Source organism: Phyllostomus hastatus, unplaced genomic scaffold (assembly GCF_019186645.2).
Source record: "Phyllostomus hastatus isolate PE091 unplaced genomic scaffold, TTU_PhHast_1.1 phas_contig_308, whole genome shotgun sequence".
Taxonomy (NCBI): Eukaryota; Metazoa; Chordata; class Mammalia; order Chiroptera; family Phyllostomidae; genus Phyllostomus; species Phyllostomus hastatus.
In genome coordinates, this window is record NW_025333848.1 from 552,899 (window position 1) to 577,678 (window position 24,780).

At 40.4% G+C, this 24,780-nt stretch overlaps 1 protein-coding gene across 1 annotated transcript; it reads right to left on the bottom strand.

Moving 5' to 3' along the window:
• Positions 1-4,753: 4,753 nt before the first annotated feature.
• On the bottom strand, positions 4,754-15,188 carry NANOGNB (NANOG neighbor homeobox). Its single transcript, XM_045839688.1, has 5 exons — positions 15,119-15,188; positions 8,252-8,583; positions 8,059-8,138; positions 5,584-5,660; positions 4,754-4,890 (listed from the first exon to the last, which is right to left on the bottom strand). Exons 1-5 carry the CDS (start codon positions 15,186-15,188, stop codon positions 4,754-4,756), a joined length of 696 nt encoding a protein of 231 aa, XP_045695644.1.
• Between the last annotated feature and the right edge of the window lie 9,592 nt (positions 15,189-24,780).

Here is a 24,780-nt window from a genome sequence, read left to right on the forward strand (position 1 = left end):
TCTGTGTGTGGTGGCAACTGTAGCTTAAGCTTGAGAGTTTATATCCAGCTAAGCTGCCCTATGGGTTTTGAATTTGCTACTTCCCACAATCATGTAAGCCAATTCCTTGAAATAAATGCCTATATCTAAATGAAAAAACCTATATATCTCTTACTGGTTCTGTATTATGATAGGAACCTGACTGATTTAGCTGTTAGGTATATTACCAATAAATAAAAGCAAGAGTTAACACCTAGGCATTGACAGAGGAATTTGATTTATTTGGTTTGTTGAATTTGGCATTTGTTATTAACAAAGTTCTTATTATTTGGTTTTGTCAGTTTTTCCTGATCTTTAAAAACACATTAGCCCTGACTGGTGTGGCACAGTTGGCTGGGCATCATTCTGCAAAGGGAAAGGCTATTAGTTTAATTCCCAGTCAGGACAGATGCCTAGGTTGATGGTTCAGTCTCCAGCAGCTGATCAATGTTTCCCTCTCACATTGATGTTTCTCTGCCTCTCTTTCTCCTTTCCTTGCCCTCTCTCTAAAAATAAATAAATAAAATCTTTAAAAAATACATTAGAAACTTATTCATCTTTGATATTATTTAATTAATATTAGCAAACAAGTAAATACTATTCTAGATCTATTTTATTTATTTATTTTTTGGTATTTTTTTAAAAAAATAACTTTCAGAATAGTTTAAGATTTACAGAAAGCCCTGGCTGGTGTGGCTTGGTGGACTGAGCGCTGGCCTGCAGACTGAAGGGTCGCTGGTGTGGTTCTTGGTCGTGGCACATACCTGGGGTGCCGGCCAGGTCCCCACTGGAGCATGTGAGGGGCAACAAATCTATGTTTCCCTCTCACACATTTCTCTCCCCCTCTTTCTTCCTCCTTTTCTCTCTGTCTAAATAAAATAAATTAAATAAAAAAATTTAAAAAGATTTACAGAGCCCTGGCTGGCATAGCTCAGTGGATTGAGCGCAGGCTGCGAACCAAAGTGTCGCAGGTTCGATTCCCAGTCAGAGCACATGCCTGGGTTGCAGGCCATGGCCCCCAGCAACCACACATTGATGTTTCTCTCTCTCTCTTTCTCCCTCCCTTCCCTCTCTAAAAATAAATAAATAAAATCTTAAAGAAAAAGATTTACAGAAAAATTGAAAAGATGGTACACAGAGTTCTCATATACACCACACCTATTTACCCTTATTGTTAACATCTTACATTAGTATGGCACAACTGTCACAATTAAAAATCAATATTGATACACTGCTATTAATTAAAGTCCATACTTTATTAATATTTTCTAAGTTTTTATCCATTTTTATTTCTTATTATTTTTTAAAGATTTTATTTATTTTAGAGAGATAGGGAAGGGAGGAAGAAACAGAGGGAGTGAAACATCCATGTATGGTTGCCTCTAGCACACCCCATACTGGGGATATGTCCTGCAACCCAGACATGTGCCCCGACTGGGAATCAAACCAGTGATGCTTTGGTTCACAGGCCTGTGCTCAATCCACTGAGCTACACCAGCCAGGGTCCATTTTTAAATGTTAAGACTTTTTATTATAAGAATAAAAGAGGACAAGTGTAATAGCATAATCAATAAAATATATTTAAAAAAAACGAGTCTTGGGAAAGAGGTTAAGTGAGGTAAATCTAAAACTGGTCACCTACCTCTTTGTGGGAAGGAGTGGCTCACGTGCTACATGCTTCTGGTCTGCCTCCTGAGTAAGGGAGCACGCTGAAAAGGCCGGCTGGTCTAATATGCTTGCTTGAAGAGCAGTGCGTAGTGCACTGTGACTAAAAGGGAAAGGAATGGCTGCTGCAGTGGGCTGGCCACTATTGTGATCAGTTCAGCTGTTCACTGATGCTCTACTGTTATGGAAAAGGCAACTCAGACAGCTTCGGGGTTTACGAAGTGGAGATTTATTCACGCATGCGGACCCAAAGGAGGCAGTCTCCAAATTCTGGGCCCCGAGCTCAGGCAGGGGCTTGCTTATATTCTTGCTGCAAAGGCGGAAGCAAGAAAAGAACGCAGTCGCAGGCGGTTGACGTGGCGTTGCATTGCGCAGTCGCTGGGTGGAGGTGGGCTTACAGAAGCAGAATGGAAATTAGCATGTGACCTTGAGATTACTGTTATCTGAGAATGGCTACCGCTCAGTTATGTCCATCACACTACTAGATGCTGAAGCTTGAATTAGAAAGTTGGAAAATGCCGTGGTTGTGTGGATTGAGCGCTGGCCTGTGAACCAAAGGGTTGTGGGTTTGATTCCCAGTCAGGGCACATGCCTGGGTTGCAGGCGAGGCCACCAGTGGGGGCCATGTGAGAGGCAACCACATGTTGATGTTTCTCTCCCTTTCTTTCTTCATCCCTTACTCTCTAAAAACAAATAAATAAAATACTTAGGGAAAAAAAAATAAAGAAAGTTGGAAGAAGAGCTGAGGTTAGAGAAGGATGTGCGGTTGCCCATTATGCAGCTCTGGCTTGCTTTGGGGCTGGCAGACAAGACTGGAGAACAAGATAATAAGTTGGAGACCTTCATGTCCCACTTTACAAAGCTAGGAGGGCACAGTATGCCTTGAATTAAGTTCTGAGCTTGTGACAAAGCCTAATTTGGGCACTATGAGGAAGATTTCTTGGGAAAGTGAGGAGAGCAAAGTGAGGATGTTGTGGTGATTGACAGTGAAACACAGGAGATGCCCCCTGACCTTTGACTCTAATACAAAGGAAAATAAAAGCACAGCACCAACAACCTCAGCCAGTGGGGCAGCATCCCAGTCCAGGTAACATTCATGATGAGAAAATATACTCCTACTAAGCTTATTGATATAGCTGCCAAATTCTAGCAAAAGACCAGGGCAAGTATCCAGGCATGGTTAGTGCAGTGATGGGACTTGGAGGAAGGGACAGCAATGGTATTTCTTTGACTGGGCAGGAGGCAAAGAAAATGAGCTACATTGCTATACAGATTGCCCTCTGGCAGTACCTGCATGTGGCTCTGGGGCTCAAGGTACTCGCTTCCTTATAGATCGGATTATTCTAGCCTGTAGGAAGGCTTGGCCCAGTGAGGGTTCTCCCCATGGACATGTGGGAGGCTGGAAATCTATGGAGGGTGAGACAGGTTACCTACGCCTCTGTCTTTGAAGGCCCTTATTAAACCACATTCACTGTAGGAATAAAAGCCAAGATATAGCTCTAGCTGGTGTGACTCAGTGGACTGAGTGCCAGCCTGCAAACCCAAAGGTCACTGGTTCAATTCCCAGTCAGGGCACATGCCTGGGTTGCAGGCCAGGTCCCCATTTGGGGACATGTTAGAGGCAATCGATGTATCTTTCACACATTGATGTTTCTCTCCCTTTCCTCCTCCCTCCCTTCCCCTCTATCTAAAAACAAATCAATAAAATATTTTTTTAAAAAAGGCAAGATATTCAAGTCTGTCCCCAGCATCTACCGGGCACCAATATCTATATGAGCCCAGCTGTGGGATAAGACATTTGTGAGTTAGGCAAATCCATTGTTGATCTGAGAAAACTGACAAATCCTGAGAATGGGTACAGACTATGGGAAAGACTAGAGACAGAGAGGGAGCTCGAAAAGCCAAAAGACTGAAGGCAAAGGGTCTGGTAAAAGTAACCCAGAAGCAAAGGATATGGTTTGATCCCATTGCTACAGCGTGTCCCCACCTGAAAACATAGACCAACAACCCAGTACTGTGTTTGGCATGTAGAAAGCCTTAAAACCTTAGAGCCTTCAGACCTGCTCCACTGGCCCTACCATAACTGATGCCCTGCTTGCTCCAGCAGAGGCCTCAGGGATACAGTCCTGTTTGGGTTGGGTGCCTTCCACACCCCAGGTGTAAGAGGCAGGCCAAAAATGCCTCCAGGTGAGGGCCACTGGAGGTGATCAGAGGCCTCACCTTAAGAGTACTGCTCACTGGTCTCCCAGAAATAAAAGGTGATGCTCTAGTGAGACTGGAGCCAAATGCTCTCTAACGAATGATTACCCTGAGAAGTTTTCTGGCCCCCTCAGTGTCATTGCTGATTACAGAGGGCAGAAGTTATAATCAGAAAGATCCCTTTAACAGTGAAATTTGGGCATTCTACTTCCTCTCTCTGAGAGTGTGAGGTTCTCAGCTTTCCAGAACCAGAGAACATACTGGGCATTAATACCCTATGCAGCCGAACTCTGCAAACCTCTAACAGTGAATTCTACCTTCGAGTTAGAATAATCAAATCAGTGCTAAGGGGAAACACCAACTGAGAACCAGTAAGTCTATTGCCCCTGAAACAGTGGTAATTGTCAAGTTATATAAATTGTCTGGGGAAAAGTAAATGGAAAACAAAATTAAAAAACAAATAAACAAAATGAAACAAAGCAGGGAAAATAAAACAAACAAACAAAAAATAAATAAATCAGCAAACAGATCAATAAAATATTGCTGGGGGGGATGTGCATAAGGAAATGTGAGAAACTATCCAAGAACTGCATTGAGTGGGTATTGTACACCCTGTCGAAAGTGCTTTCAACAGCGCAGCACAGTGGTACCCTCATCCGTATGGCTGCGTCTGATATTGCCACCATTTTAGATAGCTTGGTCATGGTCCCAAGGGTGTACCATGCTGTACTAGACTTAGCAAATGCTTATTTCGGTATACTCCTGGCCACTGAGTCACAAGATCAATTTGGCTTCACATGAGAGGGGCATAAGGCAATAGTGAGTTTCCCAAGTGTTCCCCGCAAGGCTACCTGTGCAGCTCTACAGTAGGTCATAAAATGCCGACCTGAGACCTGTTTCTGCTGTTCTCCCCCACATCAGTAAAACAGGCATTGCACTGGTGACCTGATGTGAACATGTGAAGACGTGCCTCTGCAGCAGGACGCTCTGCAGGCTTCGCTGGAACATCTGCGGAGGATAAAATGGGAGATGGACCCACAGCAAGTTCCAGGTCCAGGCACTGTCATAACGTTTTTAGGAGTCTTATGGTCAGATAAGACACATGCGTCCCGGAAGCTGTGGTCGATCAAGTGCAAGCCTATCCAACCCCTGAGAACATGTCAAGAGGTATAAGCCATTACAGGGACTTGGGATTCTGGAGGAGTTTTATTCCCCACCTGGCACAGTGCCTCTCTCCCTTATGCCTCTTAGTTGAAAAACAAAGGGGCGGAGGGAGGCACAGTGGGACTGGGGAGCTGAGCAGCAAGCCACTGGGGAGAAAACAAAAGTGCCCGTGGAGCAGATTAAAGTTCTGGGCATCTGCCAAGCGGGGCTGCCATTTGCGTTAGCTGTGTCTGTGACTCCGGAAGGTATGGGTCAGGGACTGTGGCAGAGACAACAAAAGGGGAGACTGCCCCGAGGACTTTTGTCCCAGCTCTGGAAGGGGACAAAAACCCCAATATACCCGCACAGAGCAACAGCTCCTAGCAGTGTACACAGGGCTCCTCCAGGTAGAGACTCTCATGAAAGAACAGCATATCGTGGTAAGAATTGCCCTTCCTATCAAGGGATGGGCTTGGAATGTTTTATTGGACCCATCTCTGCCTTGGCTTGAACCCCCACTTTGACCAAATGGCATGCCTATTTGCGGCAGAGGATCACCTTGCCTGATGGCCACTGCCTCTAAAGATGTGAGTGCTCCTATGCGCTGTAGAGTGTCCTGTGGCAGCCTCTCCAGTCTGTGGAGAGGAGGAAAATCACCACTGATGCCTGGGGTAAGGATCCGTCTAGTTGCAATCCACTCAAGGACTATAGTCAGTATTCAGCTCAACACTGACACCATCTGGATGGAAACAGTAATACGCCACAGCTGAACTCAGTGGTTTGGCTGGTCATCACTCCTGAGCTGGGTCCATTAAACTTTGCACTCAGGGTTGGGCGTATCTAAAGGGATTAACTCAGTTGCTTAGACAATGGGAGGATTCTGAGCAAGCCCTTGTGTGATCAGGAAAAGTGGAGGGATATTTGGGGTCACCTGTAAGACTCTGAGGCGCTCCTCACTGTTTTCCACATCCTGGCTCATAAGACACTGACACCGCCCTGACGATCAGAAAGCTATGCTGCTGCGAGCCCCGCCGCCTGGGAAAGATGTTATCTGCTGGAATTTGCAATGGGACATACCCCCAAATGGGTGGGTTACTTTGCAACTCTGGGATTCCATGGGTCATTGCCCCGCTGTAAGCTCTACCCCTTGAACCGAGCTATACCTGGAGTGGAATATGCGTCATTGAAAAAGGGGTCCTCTCATTCAGTCACAGACACAGACAAAAATCACCTTTCAGGAGCCCAGTCACGTTTGTAGACAAAAGGCAGAAGGGGCAGTTAGAGATGTACTAACAGATTGCAGGATGCATTTAACCCATTATATCCTATAGCAGATCTCCCTTGTATTCTCTAACATTTCCACAGAGGTTTGTAATTTCTTCTCTGATTTTTTATTTAAATGAAATCAATGCACTTACATTAGAAAGCTTCAAATACACAGTAGTGTAAAAATGAAATGTCTAGAAACTTCTTTGTACCCCTCATCCAGTTCTCCGCAGAATTAAAAATTGCTAATATTTTCTTGTTTAGTCCTGACTGGTGTGGTTTAGTTGGTTGGTGTGGTCATGCAAAGCAAAAAGTTGCCACTTTGATTCCTGGTCGGGATACATGCCTGGGTTGCGGGTTCACTTCCTGGATGGGTCATGTGTGAGAGGCAACTGATTGATGTTTCTCTCTCACATCGATGTTCCTCTTCTTTCTTTCTCATGCCCCTCGGTCTAAAAATAAATAAATAAAATCTTTAAAAACAAAGATTTTCTTGTATACCCTCTCAGAACTCCACTTATACATAAGAATGGTGTCATACAAAATGTTCCACAGAACAGTTCATATACTTAACACACATAAAAATGTTAAATTTGGAAAACCATTCCCACTAAAAAACAAGGGGATCTTCCAAAAACACATTTAAAATTTTCAGAGTCAAAGAAGTTATAAAGGTGGAAAGGTACAAGAAATTGGAGATATCATCACATGAGAATTTTAATGGAGGAAATCAGGAATGTATAAACATCACATGAGAATTCTAATAGAGAAAATAGGAATATATAAACACTACATATGAGATATGAATTGACATCACCTAGAATGGAAATGCCTGAGAGATAAAAAAAGTACCGGTTCAAGCTTAGACATTTAGAAACTTGTACTTGGTGAAATCATTATTTCCCAGCAATTTAGTTTCCTTTTTTATGGTTTAGAGTGATGACTAAGTGATATAATAAATAAATATATGTATATAAAGATACACAAATAACATGTAAAAATTCTATATATAGCCTAGTGCTATTAAAAATACCAATGTTTGCCCTGGCTGGTGTGGCTCAGTGGATTGAGTGCTGGCCTGCCAACCAAAGGGTCACTGGATCAATTCCCAGTCAGGGCACCTGCCTGGGTTGCAGGCCAGGTCCTCAGTCGGGGGCACACAAGAGGCAACCACACATGGATGTTTCTCTCCCTCTCTTTTTCCCTCCTTTCCCCTCTCTCTACAAATAAATAAATAAAATCTTTTAAAAAATACTGATGTTCTTTTCTTAACATCTTTCAATCATGTGAGTTTCTGCCAATAGAAAGAAAAGCATCAAATATATTTAATATCTAAAGAATAAACAAAATGAAATTATTAATTCTATACTGCAATCAATAAAAATGGGATGGCTGTTGTGGCATGTGTGGTAATATGACAAAATGGTAAACGGCAGCATGTCAATGTTTGCACACGCACTTCTGTGTGCTGAGCGGAGTGAAAGAGAGGACAGGAAATCGTTCTTTGCCACTGGCTAGAAACATGAAAATGTTTCTGGGCTATCCAATAACTATGTGAATACGAAGTGTCCCAAAAGTTGGTATGAAAGGTGGGGCAAGAGCAGGTTTACAGTTGTTCATATGGAAAATGATGCAATAATTAATAAATAATAATATCATAATAAACTCTGTTTTACATACTCATTACTGTAAACCTACTTTTGCTCTACCCCATATTCCTTTTTCACTTCCTTACAATTTAACGTTCTACATATAAAACATTCTTACCTCTTGAGCTTTCTCTTATGTTTCCACTTACACATTTCTTTATTGAATTCTTCCTTCTTTTTAAAAAACCACTCATTTACCTGCAAAAAAAAATGAGGTGGGGAGGTGATTGATCCAAGAATGAAAGTGTTGGTTTATATGGGTAATAATACTATACAAGTGACTCTGTCAGTAAAGAAATATGTTGTCTTGCCTGGTCTTCTGTCATGTTAAATTCAAATGCAAGCATAAGACTATCTCCTATGCTGGGGCATTTCTTTAGCTTAAACTTTGCCCAGAGAGTGTCCATAAGGGGTTTACTGACTAATTTTTTCTTCAGATGTCTTTCTTCATTTTCCATTTTTCCTTCTTTTTTCACCTCCTCTTGTTCCTCTTCCAGTTTATCTTTTATATCCTTTTCCCTTTCTTCTTCGGCTCCTTCTCTCCACTTATTATTTTTCCTTATTTCATCCTCACTATGATTCATATTTGATTGCTCTGGATTATGACCACAAAGCAAAGCTGGTTGTTTTTGTGTAACAAGATCTGTGGGGGAAAAAACAAACAGCAGCTAAATTTGACTTTCACATCATAGTCAATATTCTTCAGTGTGAGGATATACGTGATTTTCAGAAGGTAGCAATGTTGTACACTGGTTGAAAGCAGAGAGGAAAGAATAAGTACAGTTAGTCAAAATCAATGAAGATTTTCATGAAAAGAATAATTTAAAAATAATTTACTTTTGGATTTAAAAACATACTAAGGAAAAGGGCTATATATTAAATTAATACATCTCCTTGTAATGTTAATTAGTAAAAAATAAGTTACTGTGAAATTCTTAAGTTATGAGTGACTAGTTAAAGGATTTTTTAGACTTTCTATTTGTTCTTGAGAGTTTTGGTAAAGTACATAGTTTTTAGAAATCTGTTCATATGTTTCAGTTTTCCCAGGATCACTGTGGCATGTGCTCCTGTCCCAGCATAACCAGTAATATAAATATCACTGTCTTTCACTCTGAGGTACTCTGGTGCTATTCTCCCCTTTTTCAAGTTTTTAGTACTTAAAACTGATGTTCCTTCATAGATACATGCATTTTCCTTATGCAGATAATAGGACGACAAGTTTCTTCTCTTCATAATTGATGTAATTATGCCATGATTTCAGGCATGTCCTAGAGGCAACTTTATTGCCTAATTGAGATTGGCTTGTCTATAATAATCATATAGTAAATTTGTATCAGATTTGAAAAATGCATTATTATTTTAAAAAGGAAGTCACAGAAAAACTTTTTCTTCAGAAAATTAGTATATTCTTTCAATGTGTTCTTTTAACTTTAGCCATCAGGGGACCTAAATCAATAATTCTGAATCACATTTTGACTCAAAATTGGTAACTAAAGTAAAAAAACTTGCATTTTCTTTTCTTGATTTTACATATTTTATTTATTATATATATTTATTAATTTAACTATAATTTGAACAGATACATATGCCAGGCAATTCTCTATATAGTTAAAACATTTGGCCTTTTAGCTAAGGACAATGGTAAGTCTTTGTAAGGTTTTAAGCAGAGAAAGAAACAGAAGTAAATTTGTATTTTAAGGAGATTCTGGCTGATGAGAGAGAGAATAGCCGAGATGGGAGCAACAGTGGACAAGGGGGCATCAGTTAGAGTGGTGATGGATTTAGGCTCTAGGGAAAAGACGGAAGGGTGGCGGAGAGAATGGGGAAATAAGTGGCACCGAGAGATAATGAGTTACGTCTGAAAATTGGGGGATAGTTGTGAGGGCAGGGAAGTGTAACTAACGACTGCCCGGTTTCTGACTTTGTCCATGGGAAACAAGAGTAGTGCCTGACGAAGGCAGTGAGCACTAGATTTATTGAGTCTGACTGTGCATAGAAAACATTGACTTCACCTTTGAAGGCTATATAAGCCATGAAAGGTGGCAAAATGGTAGCTGTGGGCGGAATTCAACAGTGCACATGTTTTCTTTATATTGTGAAGTTTTTTACGGCGACAATTTACATGCATGGCCAATATTTAAGAATCAAGGTGGGGTAGTAAGTAGTAAAAAATACAATAAAGGTTAAATAAAAAAAGAATCAAGAGAGTCAACATGAAAATTCAAATTTTCAAATAAAAAAACTCTGGAATTTTGGTGATCCTAAAATCCCATGTAATCAACAGTTGGCTGCTTCTTCTCTTCTTTATATGGAATCTGTTTTCTGTAATTATTTAAGTCTGTGTACATAATCTGCTTAATTTCACCTGGCAAGCATGGGTAGGCAGAAAAAAAAATAACCCACACCCACTTTCCTTCTCCACTTCTGACTCAGAAGATTTCATATTCTATGTATTATAAATCCCTCTTCTCATTTAACTGTTTAATCTGCTGTGGTTAAGCCTATACTGTTATCACTGAAATCCATAACTATCAGCACAAAAAAACCTAATTTTTATTGGATCTAGGACTACAAATGATTGCAATAAGGCATAATGTGGTCAGACTACTAAAATCACAGAGATTCATGTTTTGTTTTGTCTGTTTCCTTTTGCAACAAAATTTTAAAGATTAAAGTTTATCTAAGGGGGATAGAACAAAGAAAGCAAAACCCGGCAGACTTGAGAACGTGCAGGGGGATGGGCTGTTGGTGAGCAGGGAGAACCACAGAAAACAGTGCAGCCCAGAAATCCCAGACTTTTTCCACAGTTCTATCCAAATCCCTCAAACAGACAAACAAGCAAACAAAAAAACAAGATCAAACTCCCAAACCTTCACTGCTAGAAAGATTTGTCGCTGGGATTTAAGCTCAGAGCAGCCAGGCACATACACACAAAGCTGACATTATACTATAGAATATAATAATGCAGGAATTTTTTAAAAAGTATAAAGTAGGTCAATAAACACAAATACAAAAAGACATCACAGATATATTTGAGACAGAAGAACTTCAAATTAGCCCCAGCTAGTGTGGCTCAGTGGATTGAGTGCCGGCCTGAAAAACCAAAGGGTCACAGGTTTGATTCCTAGTCAGGGCACATGCCTGGGTTGTGGGCCAAGTCCTGACTGGGGGAGTGTAAGCAGCAGCTGATGGACATTTCTCTCGCACATTGATGTTTCTCTCCCTCTCTTCCTCCCTCCCTTCCCCTCTCTCTAAAAGTAAATAAATTTTCCCCCTAAAAGAGGGGAAAATGGGAACATCTATAATAGTGTCAACAACAGAAAGTTAAAAACAAATAAACAACAATTAAACCCTTTACAAAGTGTTCCAGAAAACAGAAGAGAAAGGAACACTTCCTAATCCTATAAGGTCAGTATTAATTACCCTACATTATATGTTCGAGTTCAGCTAGACAAACAGAACCAGCAGGAGATAATATATTGAGAAACTTACTGCTAAGAATAGTCTTACACAATTGTGGGAACTGTCTCGGCAAGTCTGAAACCCTCCAAATCTTTAAGGCAGCCGTTGGAAGTCTGGCACTCTTCTCATGGGCTCCAGTTGCTCTCCAAGGCAGAATTTGTTCTCTTCAGGGAAGCCTCAGCTCACCTCTTAAAGCCTTAATCAATTGGATTAGGTCGACTCAAGCTATCTAGGATAATCTACTTTATGTAGATTATCTACTTTATGCATTTAAACTGACGTGAATTTAAAGTACATCTGAAAAATACCTTTAAAATACCAATGGCATCTCCATTAGTGTTTGATTGAATAACTGGAGGTGTAGCCCAGCCAAGCTGCACATAAAACTGACCATCACACTCTGATGCCCAAACCAGACTGAGATATACCAGGAAAACTATGGATTAATATCCTTTACGGATATAGAGGCAAAAATCTTCAACAAGTACTACCAATCCAAATATAGCAACACATAAATGGGATTATACACCATGATCAAGTGAGGTTTATTCCAGGAAGGAATTTAGTTAAATATATGAAACTCAATCAATGTAATATATCAGTTGAATAAAGGACAAGCCCTGGACAGTGTGGCTCAGTTGGATGGGCATCATCCAGCAAACTGAAAGGTTGCCAGTTCAATTCTTGGTCAGGGCACATGCCTGGGTTGCAGGTTTAGTCCCCAGTCGGGGTTCCTATGGAAGGCAGCCAGTTGTTTTTCTCTCGCATCGATGTTTCTCTCCCTCCCTTCCCCGCTCTCTATAAATAAAAAATATATGAAATTTAAAATAAAGGACAAAACCATATGATCATCTCAATAGAGGCAGAAAATACTGCCTCTTAAAAAGTTAAACATAGAGTTAATTCCTTTCATAGGCACTATATACAAGAAATGTCTACACAAATATATGTCTACACAAAAACTTATTTTGTAAATGTTCATAGCAACATTTCTGATAATAGCCAAAGGGTGAAAACAACTCAAATATCCTTCAGCTGATGAATAGATAAAGCATAGTATATTCATGCAATGAAATATTATCTGGGGGGGTGGAAATGGGAGATGATTAGGGTTTTTGGATTAAAATCTGGTGGTAAATAGAAGCTACAGGGGAGTTTAATCTGGGTTGTTATCTGTTAAAATTTAAATGGGAGGATTGATGAGAGCTGTTCTGAGCCAGAGACCTGTCAGAAGGCTGAAATCTTTTCCATCTCAGGCTAAGAGTTTGGTACTAAATATTTAAAACTGTTAGACCCCTTCAGTGAAGGGTCTGTAAGTGATAAGATAAACTGTAGGGTAGGGAATAAATTGGATTAAAGAAATTTAGAGACAGACCACTTATTTCCTGGTAGTGGAGGTTACCAAGATGATGGTAACAAAAACTAAGGTAGATATCATCTGTACCTTGGATGTCAATGAGGCACAAAAATGAACACCCAGTGGTGGGGTGGACAAAGAGAACAAATAATAACTTCACAGAAAGAACACATTTCCAAAAGTTATCTGAAAAATGTTCAACTTAAAAGGCAAAAAAACTAAATCTTAAATGAGATGTGTGTATACTGACATGAAAAATATGTCTTGCATGATGCAATTTTTATAAATAAATAAATTAATCAATAAATATTTATTGAGCACTTACTATGTAGATGGCAAAATTGCTGAAACAGCTGATTGGTAGAAAGGCCATTAGATCTCCAAGACAGACCACAGGGGTTTTCACTTGCTTCTCTCCAAGGAGCCCAACACCTTTGCTACTTGATGCCCCAGTATCACAGGACACCATGTCTAATTTTATAATTTATAATGAGAAATAGGCAATTGGTCTGTGTGCCCTTCCTGGCCCAGGACTCCTAAAATCCTTGGAATTTCTTAAGTAAAGATACCATTAAGCGTACCTTTTGTTATGTTAATGAGGTGCCTGGAATGTTCCTAGGTAATCTGAAGGTGGGCTGGTTGCCAGGGAGACGAACCTTGGAGATTAGAAGGTTGGAATTTTCAGCCCCACCTCCTCACTGACTTCCCGGAGGGGAGAGGGGTTGAAGATTGAGTTCAATCACCAATAGCCAATGATCAAATCCAGGGGTCCCCAACCCCCCTTACCTGTCCAGGCCTGTTAGGAACTGGGCTGCACAGCAGGAGGTGAGCTTGAATGTAATGTGTTTGAATCATCCCAAAACCATCCTCCTCCTCCCCTATGCGTGGAGAAATTATCTTCCATGAAACCAGTCCCTGGTTCACAAATAGGCTGGGGATCACTGATATAATCAAATATGCCTGTGTGATTGATGCCTCCATAAAAACCAAAAGGCTGACATTCAGAGAGCTTCCAGGTTAGGGAACCAGAAGTATCCATGTGCTGCCACACAGGGCCCTAAACTCCACGGGGACAGAAGCTTGTTTGATCTGGACCTCTCCCTAAGTATCTCTTCATTAGCTTGTAATAAACTAGTAATCTAGTAAGTAAATTGATATCTGAGCCTTTTGAGCCACTCTAGCAAGTTAGTCAAACCCAAGGAGGGGGTCACAGAAACCTCTGATTTGTTGCTGGTTCATCAGAAGCACAGGTCATTACCTGGATTTATGATTGACATCAGAATTTGTGGTCAGCCTTTTTTTTTTTAAACCAATTTTCTATGGCTTTTAAAAAAAGATTTTATTTATTTATTTTTAGAGAGGGAAGGGAGGGAGAAAGAGAGAGAGAGAGAAACATCAATGTGTGGTTGCTGGGGGCCGTGGCCTGCAACCCAGGCATGTACCCTGACTGAGAATCGAACCTGCTACACTTTGGTTCGCAGCCCGTGGTCAATCCACTGAGCTTCGCTAGCCAGGTGTGGTCAGTCTTATAGGAGTGAGACCTTAACTTATGGAATCTGATGCTCTTTCTGGGTTGATAGTATCAGGATTGAGTTGAATTGTAGGACACCTGGCTGGTGTCAGAGAACTGCTTGATGAGGAGAAAAAAACACGTATTGGAATTGGTGTCAGCATTGCACTATATATGCATTTTTAGTGTTGAATGTTAATCCTATCAACTCATTTACACATATGTAATTAGAAGGAAATCAAATTTGTGGAATCTGAAGCAAAGTTTGGAAGTGGTGCATTTTCAGGTGGCAAGTTTAAATATACCTTTTTAAAAAATATACCATGTATTTAGGCATAACCCTAAATACATTATAATCAAATGCAAGTTTAACCTTTATATTTGTTTTGGAGTTTTATTGAAAGCCCCCAAAATACTAAACAGGAGGGTATAGATGCTCTATGTAAGTCACATTAAGAGATTATAAAACAGGCTTTGTTGTTAATAGTTTACCACACACCTGAAGTGTCTATAAGCGGCAAGGAGAGTAATCAAGAAGGGTAATAGAATTTCCTTAAGTGAAGTTGTTGGTGGGCTCTGCTTTCTTTCCCCGTCATATACACTAGCGTCACTCTGGTGGGAGAAAGAGTTGCCACTGTCAATCTCAGCCAAGGGCAGAGAGTTTCTCAATTACTCATAGAGTTTGACTTTTGTGCTTGGGGATATGCAGGGACTGGCACAAGGCTCAAGCTTGACAACTGTTAACCTGGGAGACAACTGGGAGCTGTCCATGGTAGTTAAGTGTGGGCGGAAGGTCTTACCGGTTGTGGCCCACTAGCAAGCTGATCAGGGTAGGTAAGTCAGATGTACAGCCATTGGACAGGGACTGGATCTGGTCTAACATGTCAGGGCTGCTACTATGGCTTCCCAGATTATCCATCTTAACAGCTTTTCTTGAAAGGGACCTGACTGCCAGAAGACTGGTACCAAGGAAGGAGTCCCACAGGTCAGGTGTAAGATGTATAGATCTCATATTAAAAAGGCAGTCATGGGGGACATATCTTAATAACCAACAGAAAACTCCATGGGAAAACAATCCAGAACCACAGTCTCTGTCATGCCCAGATGGCATTCTTGGCAGAGTTACAATAATACAAGAAAAATAGTATTTTGTCCTTTTTAAAAAATATATTTCATTTATTTATTTTCACAGAGAGGGGAAGGGAAGGCTAAAGAGAGGGACAGAAACACTGATGTGCTCCTTTCCCTTCTGAGAGATGTACAAGAGAAATATCTATCAGCTGCTTCTTACACACGCCCCCCACCAGAGACCTGGCCTGCAACCAGGCATGTGCCCTGACTGGGAATTGAACTCGTCACCCTTTGTTTCATGGGTGGGCACTCAATCCACTGAACCACACCAGTCAGGGCTCTCCTTCTTTAATCTGCTTATCATCTCCCTGAATCAGACCCTGTCAGGATGGGAGACACCTGTGCTCTCATAATTGTTAATGCATCTTCTGTAATATTTTTGAAATTGCTGTTTACAAAAGGAATTTCCATGGCTGACTCTTAACATGAAGAACATGTTATGCCTTAGACAAAGAACTCTCTGACAATCTTAATAAGCCATGGATTTAAATGGAAAATTACATAAAAGTCCAAACTTTGAAGTCCAACATCCTTGGGAATGCAATAGACAACATATTCAGGCACCTGCCCATGCCAGAAGAAAATGCTGACCTCTCTGTGCATCTAAAAGCAGGAGATAAATCTCCATCTGATAGGTGCTCCTTCTCCTCAGGGCTGAGAGACAACCTTATCACAAGAATGAAAAGAATCCAAAGGCAAAGGGTACATAAACAAGCCTTGTAAACCTTTATTAGTTTATTACCCAAGCCCAAATTTTGCTTAGATTCCTTTCTAAAGAGCACTGTTTTTGTTGTTGGTCTGTGGTTGTTTGGCGGTCTGTAAATTTCACAAAAAATGTATTATTTATTTGTCTAAAAAGTATAAAAAGGTGCCTGGTTTGATAATTTCTTTAAGCTTCATTTTATGATCTGAGTATCATATTGTGATTCTCCTGTGCACACATATTAAATTTGTTTTTCTCCTGTTAATCAAGTCTTCTGTCAATTTTATTGTTTTCTTACTAATCCAGCCTTAAGAATGAAAGAAGGGTGTGGGGGCTGAATTCTTCTCCTTACCCAAAGGACCAATTTACATGAGTTCATATGTATTTTAACTCCCTTTGTCCTTCTCAGATATGACTGTATATCAAATATAAAAATGATAGTGCAAAAATTATTGTACAATAAACTTTACAGAGTTGGGTTACTCTGAGACATTTTCTTCTGCCCTAGGTATGAAAATAGGCAGTCTCCAGCAAGAAATTATTAAGCTATTTCTTTTTAACTACAGTCATCGACTCCCCCTTATCAGCTGTCTTGTTTTTTGTGGTTTCAGTTATCTGAGGTCAAACACAGTCTGAAAATATTCAGTGGAAATTCCAGAAATAGACAATCAGTTAAATTGTGCACATTCTGAGTAGCATGATGAAATCTCTTGCTGTCCCTAGATGACCTGCCCTGGGGTGAATCATTTCTTTTGTCCTGCGCATTCACTACTGTATAGGGTCCCTGTGGGTGAGTCACTTGATAGTGTTGGTTTACTGTTGAACTGTGCCTTTAATTATTACTTAAATAGAAAATTACCCCTACTTTTTTAAGATAATTTTTTAAAGATTTTTATTTATTTATTTTTAGAGAGGGAAGGGAGGGAGAAAGAGAGAGAGAGAAACATCAATGTGCAGTTGCTGGGGGTCATGGCCTGCAACCCAGGCATGTGCCCTGACTGGGAATCGAACCTGCAATGCTTTGGTTCACAGCCCACACTCAATCCACTGAGCTACTCCAGCCAGGGCAAAAAATTACCCCTACTTTTAAAAGCCAATTAAGGACATTAAAAACCACAACAAATCTAGGCTCATATCAATTTTATTATTTTATTACTAATCCAGCCTTAAGAACAAAAGAAGGGTGTGGGGGTTGAATTTGCCTTACCCGAAGGGCCAATTTACATGTGTTAATACATATTTTAGCTATTTTGCTTTTTATTTTTTAAAAGATTTTATTTATTCATTTTTAGATAAAGGCAGGGAGAGAAATCAGTGTGTGGTTGCCTCTTGTGTGCCCCCTACTGGGGACCTGGTCTGCAACCCAGGCATGTGCCCTGACTGGGAAGTGAACCAGTGACCCTTTACTTCACAGACTGTCGCTCAATCCACTGAGCACACCAGCCAGGGCCAATTATTTTCAATTGACTACCAGATAGTATGTATAAAAACTTAAGATGAAAACAAACAAACAAACAAACAAAAAAACCCCAAAAAAACCTTAAGGTGGTGCATAACTCCCTGATCTTTAAATGTGGGCTGTGCATAGTGACTTCCCTCCAAAGAGAACAGTACAAACGAGGAAAAAAGAGTAACTTTGTGGTGGAGAAACCTGACAGATCTTCAGCCAGGGGTCAAGGTGGACGGACATTCACAGCAGTGAGCACGTTGACTATATGCACTCTAACATCGTGTGATGCACTCTAATATCATGTGATGAAAATGGCACTTTATCTCGATTTCCTCCCCAAAACCTATAATCAAATTTATCATGAGAAAAAAATCAAACAAATGCCAACAGAGGGACATTCTATTTACTTCCTCAACATTTAACTTTATTTACAAACTTAATTAATTAAACTTCCTTAAATAAAGACAGGATCAGTATTTCTGATGTTTTCCTTCTGCCTCAGTTCCCAACATGGCTCTGGTCAGCATTGTTATTGATCCTCTCTTTAAATTGTAACATTTTGTCTATCATGAATTTTTTTGCATTAATTTAAAAATACTTTGTAATTGAATTTATTGGGGTGACACTGGTTATTGTATTAATTTTGAACACTAAGATTTTTTTTAGGTGTTCCCTCCATTTGCCCTTGTTTTTTGTGCCTGACCCTAGCCCCTGTCCTGTCTCTACCTGCCAGTAACAACCCCCATAATCACCTGAAATGTCCCTGGGGCAAAACTGCTCCTGGTTGAGAACCCCTGCTCTAATGGTATTAACTATTACTTTCCTGGCTCATTCTGTACTGGTTCCTGTCTGGAATTTTGATTCCCTCACAGTCTCCTCTACTCCTTTTTATCCAGATCAATTATGTTTTTAATGTTTATAAACTGCTTCTCTATTTGGTGCCACAGTTAGAAAAGGTGGAGACATTTTTTTTTTCAGCTGGTGGAAGGTGGCAGCTGAAGAACAGGAAACCCTTTTAATCTCTAAAAGGGAGGGTTCTTCCACATCCTGATCTTCGTAGGACCTACTGAGATGAAATCTTGTGGTATCAGCACATGTGCCCTTTAGAAAAGATAGCGGCCACACACCCTGCCTCCTGACTTTGAAACACGCACTCTAGAAGCTGGCCCAAAGAGTGAGTCTCTACTGTACAATTTTTTAACAGATCTGGTTTTAGTTTTCCCACTTCCTAGGTATGTGACTCAAATATTTCATTTTTCTAAGACTTAAATTCCACATCTGTGTGATGGACATGGCAATATTTAATGCACAAAGTGTTACTTGTGAAAAGGTCATCTACTTAAAAAACAAACAAACAAAACTTCCTTGGAATCACCAGTAGAAAACATTCAATAGCAAATGACTCTTCTACTTAAAAAAAAAAAAAAAAGCTATGGTTTGGGTGTTGTGCTTTCAGACAGTCAGAGAACTGTGACTATCGTGCTCATCACTTTGGGCTTCACTTTTATCAGTGTGAGTGTGTGTGTGTGTGTGTGAGAGAGAGACAGAGGATGCTCCTGAAATCAGATCACATACCACTCTTCTGTTAGTAATGAAGTGACAAAATGGTACATAAAAAGAAAAAAAAACAACAAAGCCAAAACAAACCCGAATATTTCCTTTAGACACACATACCGAGGTGGGCAAAAGTAGGTTTACAGTTGTAACACAAAGAAATAATACAATCATTTATAAATAATAATACAACAATAAACTGTTTCTCAGACTCACAATTGTAAACCTACTTTTGCAAACCCTGTATTTGAATTCTTGCCCGGCTCATATGCAGGTGGATTGATCAGAAGCTTATTTTCCTTTTCTTGAAGCAAATATTTCTATTCTCGTCTGCGCAGTTTAGCCCTCATCCCCTGAGTGGTTTGCAGCACCAGTAGAGGCCATTATGGGAACATTTATGTTTAAAAACTGTATTTTCAACTTGGCCATTTGAGCCTCTGGGCTTTCCCTTGATGTTTCTCCTGGATAGGAGTGAAAGATGGTTTCTAATCACGATGTCAGGAATGAAGAAAGCTTCACTTTTAAGTTTTTTCTGGGTTTGGATCCCGAAATCTAAATGAAATTCCTGCCTCTTCAAGGTGTGTACAAGTTCCCCCTAGCTTTCGTTTCCCTGGGAGCTCCACTTACCAGGACTTTTATCAGGTTAGATTCACTGCAGTCACAACTTTGCCAGTTTCTATCAGGAAGGACCCCTTGCATTGTCTTTCAAATCAATCATAGCCCGACTGAACAGGGTCCCGCAAACTGAAGAGTGGTGGGTTCAATTCTGGGTCAGGACACATGCCTGGGTTGCGGGTTCATCACCCCGGCTCCTCTCCCCACCCCTCCCCGACTTTGGGGCTTGCGAGAGGCAATCAATGGATGCTTCACTCACACATCTGCTTCTCTTACACATTGATGTTTCTTTCCCTCACTTCCTCCCTCCCTCTACCCTCCCCCCAAATAAATAAAATTAAAAAACCCAAATCGATCTTGGAAGCTCAAGACGCATTTTTCCTCTATTAAGTTGCGTGTGCCAATCGCACCATCTGGTGTCTGGAAGAGGAACAGCACGCCACCCTTCCTGTTTCAGTAAGACAGAGCAGTCAGTGGTAATGGCTGGCCCTTCTGCTGCTGCTATTTAATCTGAGTCCTCCTCTTTTGAGGTTTACATTTTAAGTCTGCAGCTGCTATTATATTAATAATATTCCAAACTATTTTTTCCTTTGAGACAAAATTTTACTTAGAGTCATTTAAAAATACTATATACCTCATTTTTTTCTTTCTTCAGACATTATTGGCATATTATGATTTCCTGGGAATTTTTTTGTTTTTGAAGTTATCAAGGTAAGGATTTACATGTTCTTTTTTCAGCTTTATTGAGATACAATTGACTTATAACACTGTGTAAGCTTAAGTTATAGAATATGATTTGATACATGAATATACCACAAAATGTTTACCACATAAGGTCAGTTACATCCTTTACCTCACATAATTACCATTTTGTTGTTGTTATAGTGAGAATCAAGTTCTCCTCTCTCAGCAACTTTGAAAAAATTTTTATTTTTAGAGAGACGGGGAGAAAGAGGGAGAGAAACCATCAATTGATTGCCTCTCAGACACCCTTAACTGGGGACCTGGCCCTCAACCCAGGTGTGTGCCCTGACTGGAAGTCTAACCTTCGACCTTTCAGTCTTTGGGAAGATGCCCAACCCACTGAACCACACCAGTCAGGGCTCTCTTAGCAACCTTTAAATGTGCAATAAAAAAGCCATGTGTATATAACATCTTCTTTATCCATCTAATAGACAAGTTGTTTTTATGTCTTGGTTATTGCAAACAATGCTGCATTTACCATGGAATGCAGATATCTTTCAGAGGCAGTGATTTTATTTTTTTTGGATATATACACAGAAGTGGAACTTCTGGATCACATAGCTGTGGTTTTAATTTCTTGAGGAACCTCCATGCTGTTTTCCACAGTGGCTGTAGCAATTTACATTCTCGTGAACTCCTTTTCTCTGCACCCTCACCAGAATGTTATCTCTCATCCTTTTGATAAACTGCTCTAACAGGGGGGAGGTTCTCTTATTTAAGATTGTAAACTATAAACTGAATAGAAATGCCATTGTTTTCATTCTTAAAAATCATTTGTGCCTTATCTTTTATATAAATATGTTTAAGTCTCTCTGAAAGTTTATCAATTAAGTCCATTTAAAGAACCAAATTTTGACTCTGGCTTTCTTTACTGTGTTGTCATCTTGTTAATTTCCTTAAAAAACTTTTTTTAACAATGTTATTTCTTTTTAGAGAGAGGGGGATGGAGGGAGAAAGAGAGGTAAAGAAATATCTCTTATGTGGTTGCCTCTCATGCACCTCCAACTAAGGACCTGGCCCACAACCCAGGCATGTGCCCCGGCTGGTAATTGAACCAGACACCCTTGGGCTCACAGGCTGGAGCCACACCAGCTGGGGCTTTTTTTTTTTTCTTTTAAAAAACACTTTATTTAGAGGGGAAGGGAGGGTAAAGAGGAGAAACATTCATGTGAGAGAGAGACATTGATGGGTTGTGACCTTTGGATTCATGGACCAGTGTTCAGTTCATGGAATCAAACCAGCCAGGGCACCAGCTTAATTATTTTTAAGTATTCAGTTCAGTAGCATTAAGTACTTCCACATTATTGTGACTCTAACTTAATTTTATGGCTTTGAAACATCAGGCAAGCTCACTGTGGCTCCTTGAGGGGAGCTGAAGGTCAGCTCTCCTAAGTAGAACCTTCCAAAGAAAGCATGACCTGCTCTCCCTAAATAATCAGCCCGACCATTAACTCTTACTGGCCATGCAATGTGAAGAAGGCTTGAAAAGCGAGCGTATTACCAGAGGGCATGTTATTAGGTCTATTCCCATCTCTAACAAAAGGGAAGGAACACATATGTAAAAATCCTATTTGTCTACCCATTCATTAACCTGACACACTTGCTGGATTGGTATTGAGCACTTTAGTTTTCTGAATCAATGTGCTTCTGAGAAAATTTAGAAAATTGGGTATTAGCATTTTTTTGCAATATTTTCCTTTGATGTTAGAGAGGTTCAGAGATACCTTTTCTTTGTATCACTCATCAGTATTTTTAAAAGTTATGTTTAGTGCTTCTAAGACTCTCAGCCAAACCCAAAATCTATTTCTCTTTCACATGTAAAGAGCTGTTCTCTATAAATATTTGTGTAGCCTGGGCTGGTGTGACTCAGTGGATTGAGTGCTGGCCTGTGAACCAAAGGGTCACCAGTTTGATTCCCAGTCAGGGCACATGCCTGGGTTGTGGGCCAGATCCCCAGCTGGGGGTGCACCAGAGACCACCACACTGATGCTTCTCTCCCTTTCTCTCTAAAAATAAATAAGTAAATAAATACATATTTGCACAGATGAGCACTTTAGGAGTCCTGGTACCCTAGGGCTGAACTCCTGAATTGAGCCACTTCCAAATTCATGTTGAGTGATCCTTAGCTGTCACCCACAATCTCATATATTCTTTATTTCCTTATCACCTTTTGTCCCAGTCTCTTTTTCCTTACGTGGTCTGGATCCCAGAGTTGAACAACAGCTGAACATTTTGCCAGTAGAATCTGTCTTTCCATCTCACCTGCTGAGCAAACCTCACACCCTGGACACATGAATGCTACAATCTACAGTGTCTACTACTATTCTTGTTTAGAACTGATAGAGAAAATCATGTCACATTGAAGAATTATTTTACTATTAATTCACGGCTTTCAACTAGATTCTCAGTCCCTGTAGTCCAACTCTGTCCAATATGATAGCTGTTAGCCGCATGTGGCTCCTGAGCACTTGAGATGTGACTCACCCAAGTTAAGATATACAGTAAGGACTTCTGGCCAAGATGGAATAACAGGGACCAGATTTAGCCTCTTACCTGAAACAATGAAAAGACAGCACAAAATGTATGCAATAACATATTTGAACACACTAGGTATCAGGCAATGAAAGACAGTGATTCTTGACACATGGGAAACAAATGAGGCAGGCCCTGCAATTGTCCCAGCCTGTGATCTGAGCAGTTTCCAAGCCACAACACAGAGAAACCCAGCAGAGCCTAGCCGTCTCTGAGATGGGAAACGTTGCTGGGAGTCTCAGGAGACCAAGATAGGTAGAATTTTCAGGACAGAATGCTAGAACAGAGGGAGCCAGAGAGAGCTCTGGAAACCTCCTCCTGGAGTCTTCAGCTGTGCAATCAGTTTGTGTCAGGAAACTACCAAGGACTGGAGAAAGAACCTCCCTAGCTTAGCATGAGAGGGAACAGTACACAGTTCCCACATGAGGCCAGAAATAGGGCCTGTTTCCACTAGCCAGAATGGAAAACCATATAATTCATGGGTGGAGTACTCAGAAGGGTTTTGTCTCTGTTGTTGGGGAAAAATTAGCCTGACTAGAAGCTGCTCTGATCCTACCTAAAAAGCCTACAGAATCAAACTGTTTGCAAGTAATAGCGTCCTCAAACTAAGCTAAAAAAAAAATCTTTATAGGAATACGAAAACAGATTATCTGAGAAGCTAAGTGATTTGCCCAAGGTCACACAACTAGTAAACAGAGCTCAGGTGTACACATTCTTAGCCACTACCAAATACTACCCTCTAATAAGCCACCAACGGTGATGCTTAAGTAAGGAAAGAATGGATAACACCAAACAGGTGTTGTAAAAAATTATACCACACTATGAAGGACCCCTAAGTCTAAAGAAATCAAATGCAGGAACCAAGAGGAGAGACTGCAAGACCACAGGAGCTAAGAAATGAGAGCTAGTCAAACTCACTCAAAACAGGGTAAAAACAGAAGGGACAGGGAGAAAGTATGGAAAACTCAGTAAATAGATAGGATGTAGAACAAAGAAAATTAGGGAAAAACAATGAAGGATTAAAAAAGAAATACAAAGACAGCCCTGGCTGATGTGGCTCAGTGGATTGAGTGCTGGTGTGTTATCCAAAGGGTCTCTGGTTCGATTCCCAGTCAGGACAAATGCCTGGGCTGCGAGCCAGGTCCCCAGTAGGGGTCACACAAGATGCAACCACATGTGGATGTTTCTCTTCCTCTTTCTCCCTCCTTTCCCCTGTCTAAAAATAAATTTTTTTATAAAGTGTTAAAGTGAATGTGGCTAATATTAACAGTCAGTTTATCTAGCTGAGGTGTGTACAGAAGCTCATTTGGCCTAATCTTAAAAATTATATGGCCCTGGCTACCTCAGTTGGTTAGTGTTGTCTTGATCCACCAAGGTTGTGCATTTGATCCATGGTCAGGGAACATACAAGAATCAATCAGTGAATGCATAAACAGAAAAAAAAATTAGAGAGAAAAAGAGAAACATCAATTTAAAAAAGACAAAACAATTATATGTAGTTTAAAATTTTCAAAAAAAAACAACCCACAGAAATAGAAACCAATAGCTTTCACAATGCAACCTGCTTAAAAAAAATAGAAATACCTCAAACACCTAAGGAACTGAAGAGGATATGAGGTAGGAAATGGACAATGTGGGCTCAAAGTGCTGACTTAACATAGTCACCATCCATTTCATGTGAGCTCCTTATGCAGCCTTGAACACCTGATCTTCTGCTTGATTTCATAAAATGAGACTAAAAGCATGCTTGCCCTGGCTGGCATGGCAGTGGATTGAGTGCTG

Coding starts and splice junctions, on each gene's coding strand:
- NANOGNB (XM_045839688.1), bottom strand. CDS start 15,188: ATGGATAATCTGGGAAGCCATAGTAGCAGCCCTGACATGTTAGACCAG. Junction 5,661..8,058: donor CATAAGAGAAAGCTCAAGAG/GTAAGAATGTTT, acceptor TCCTCTCCACAG/ACTGGAGAGGCTGCCACAGG. Junction 4,891..5,583: donor GGCAGTGGCCATCAGGCAAG/GTGATCCTCTGC, acceptor TATCCTCCGCAG/ATGTTCCAGCGAAGCCTGCA.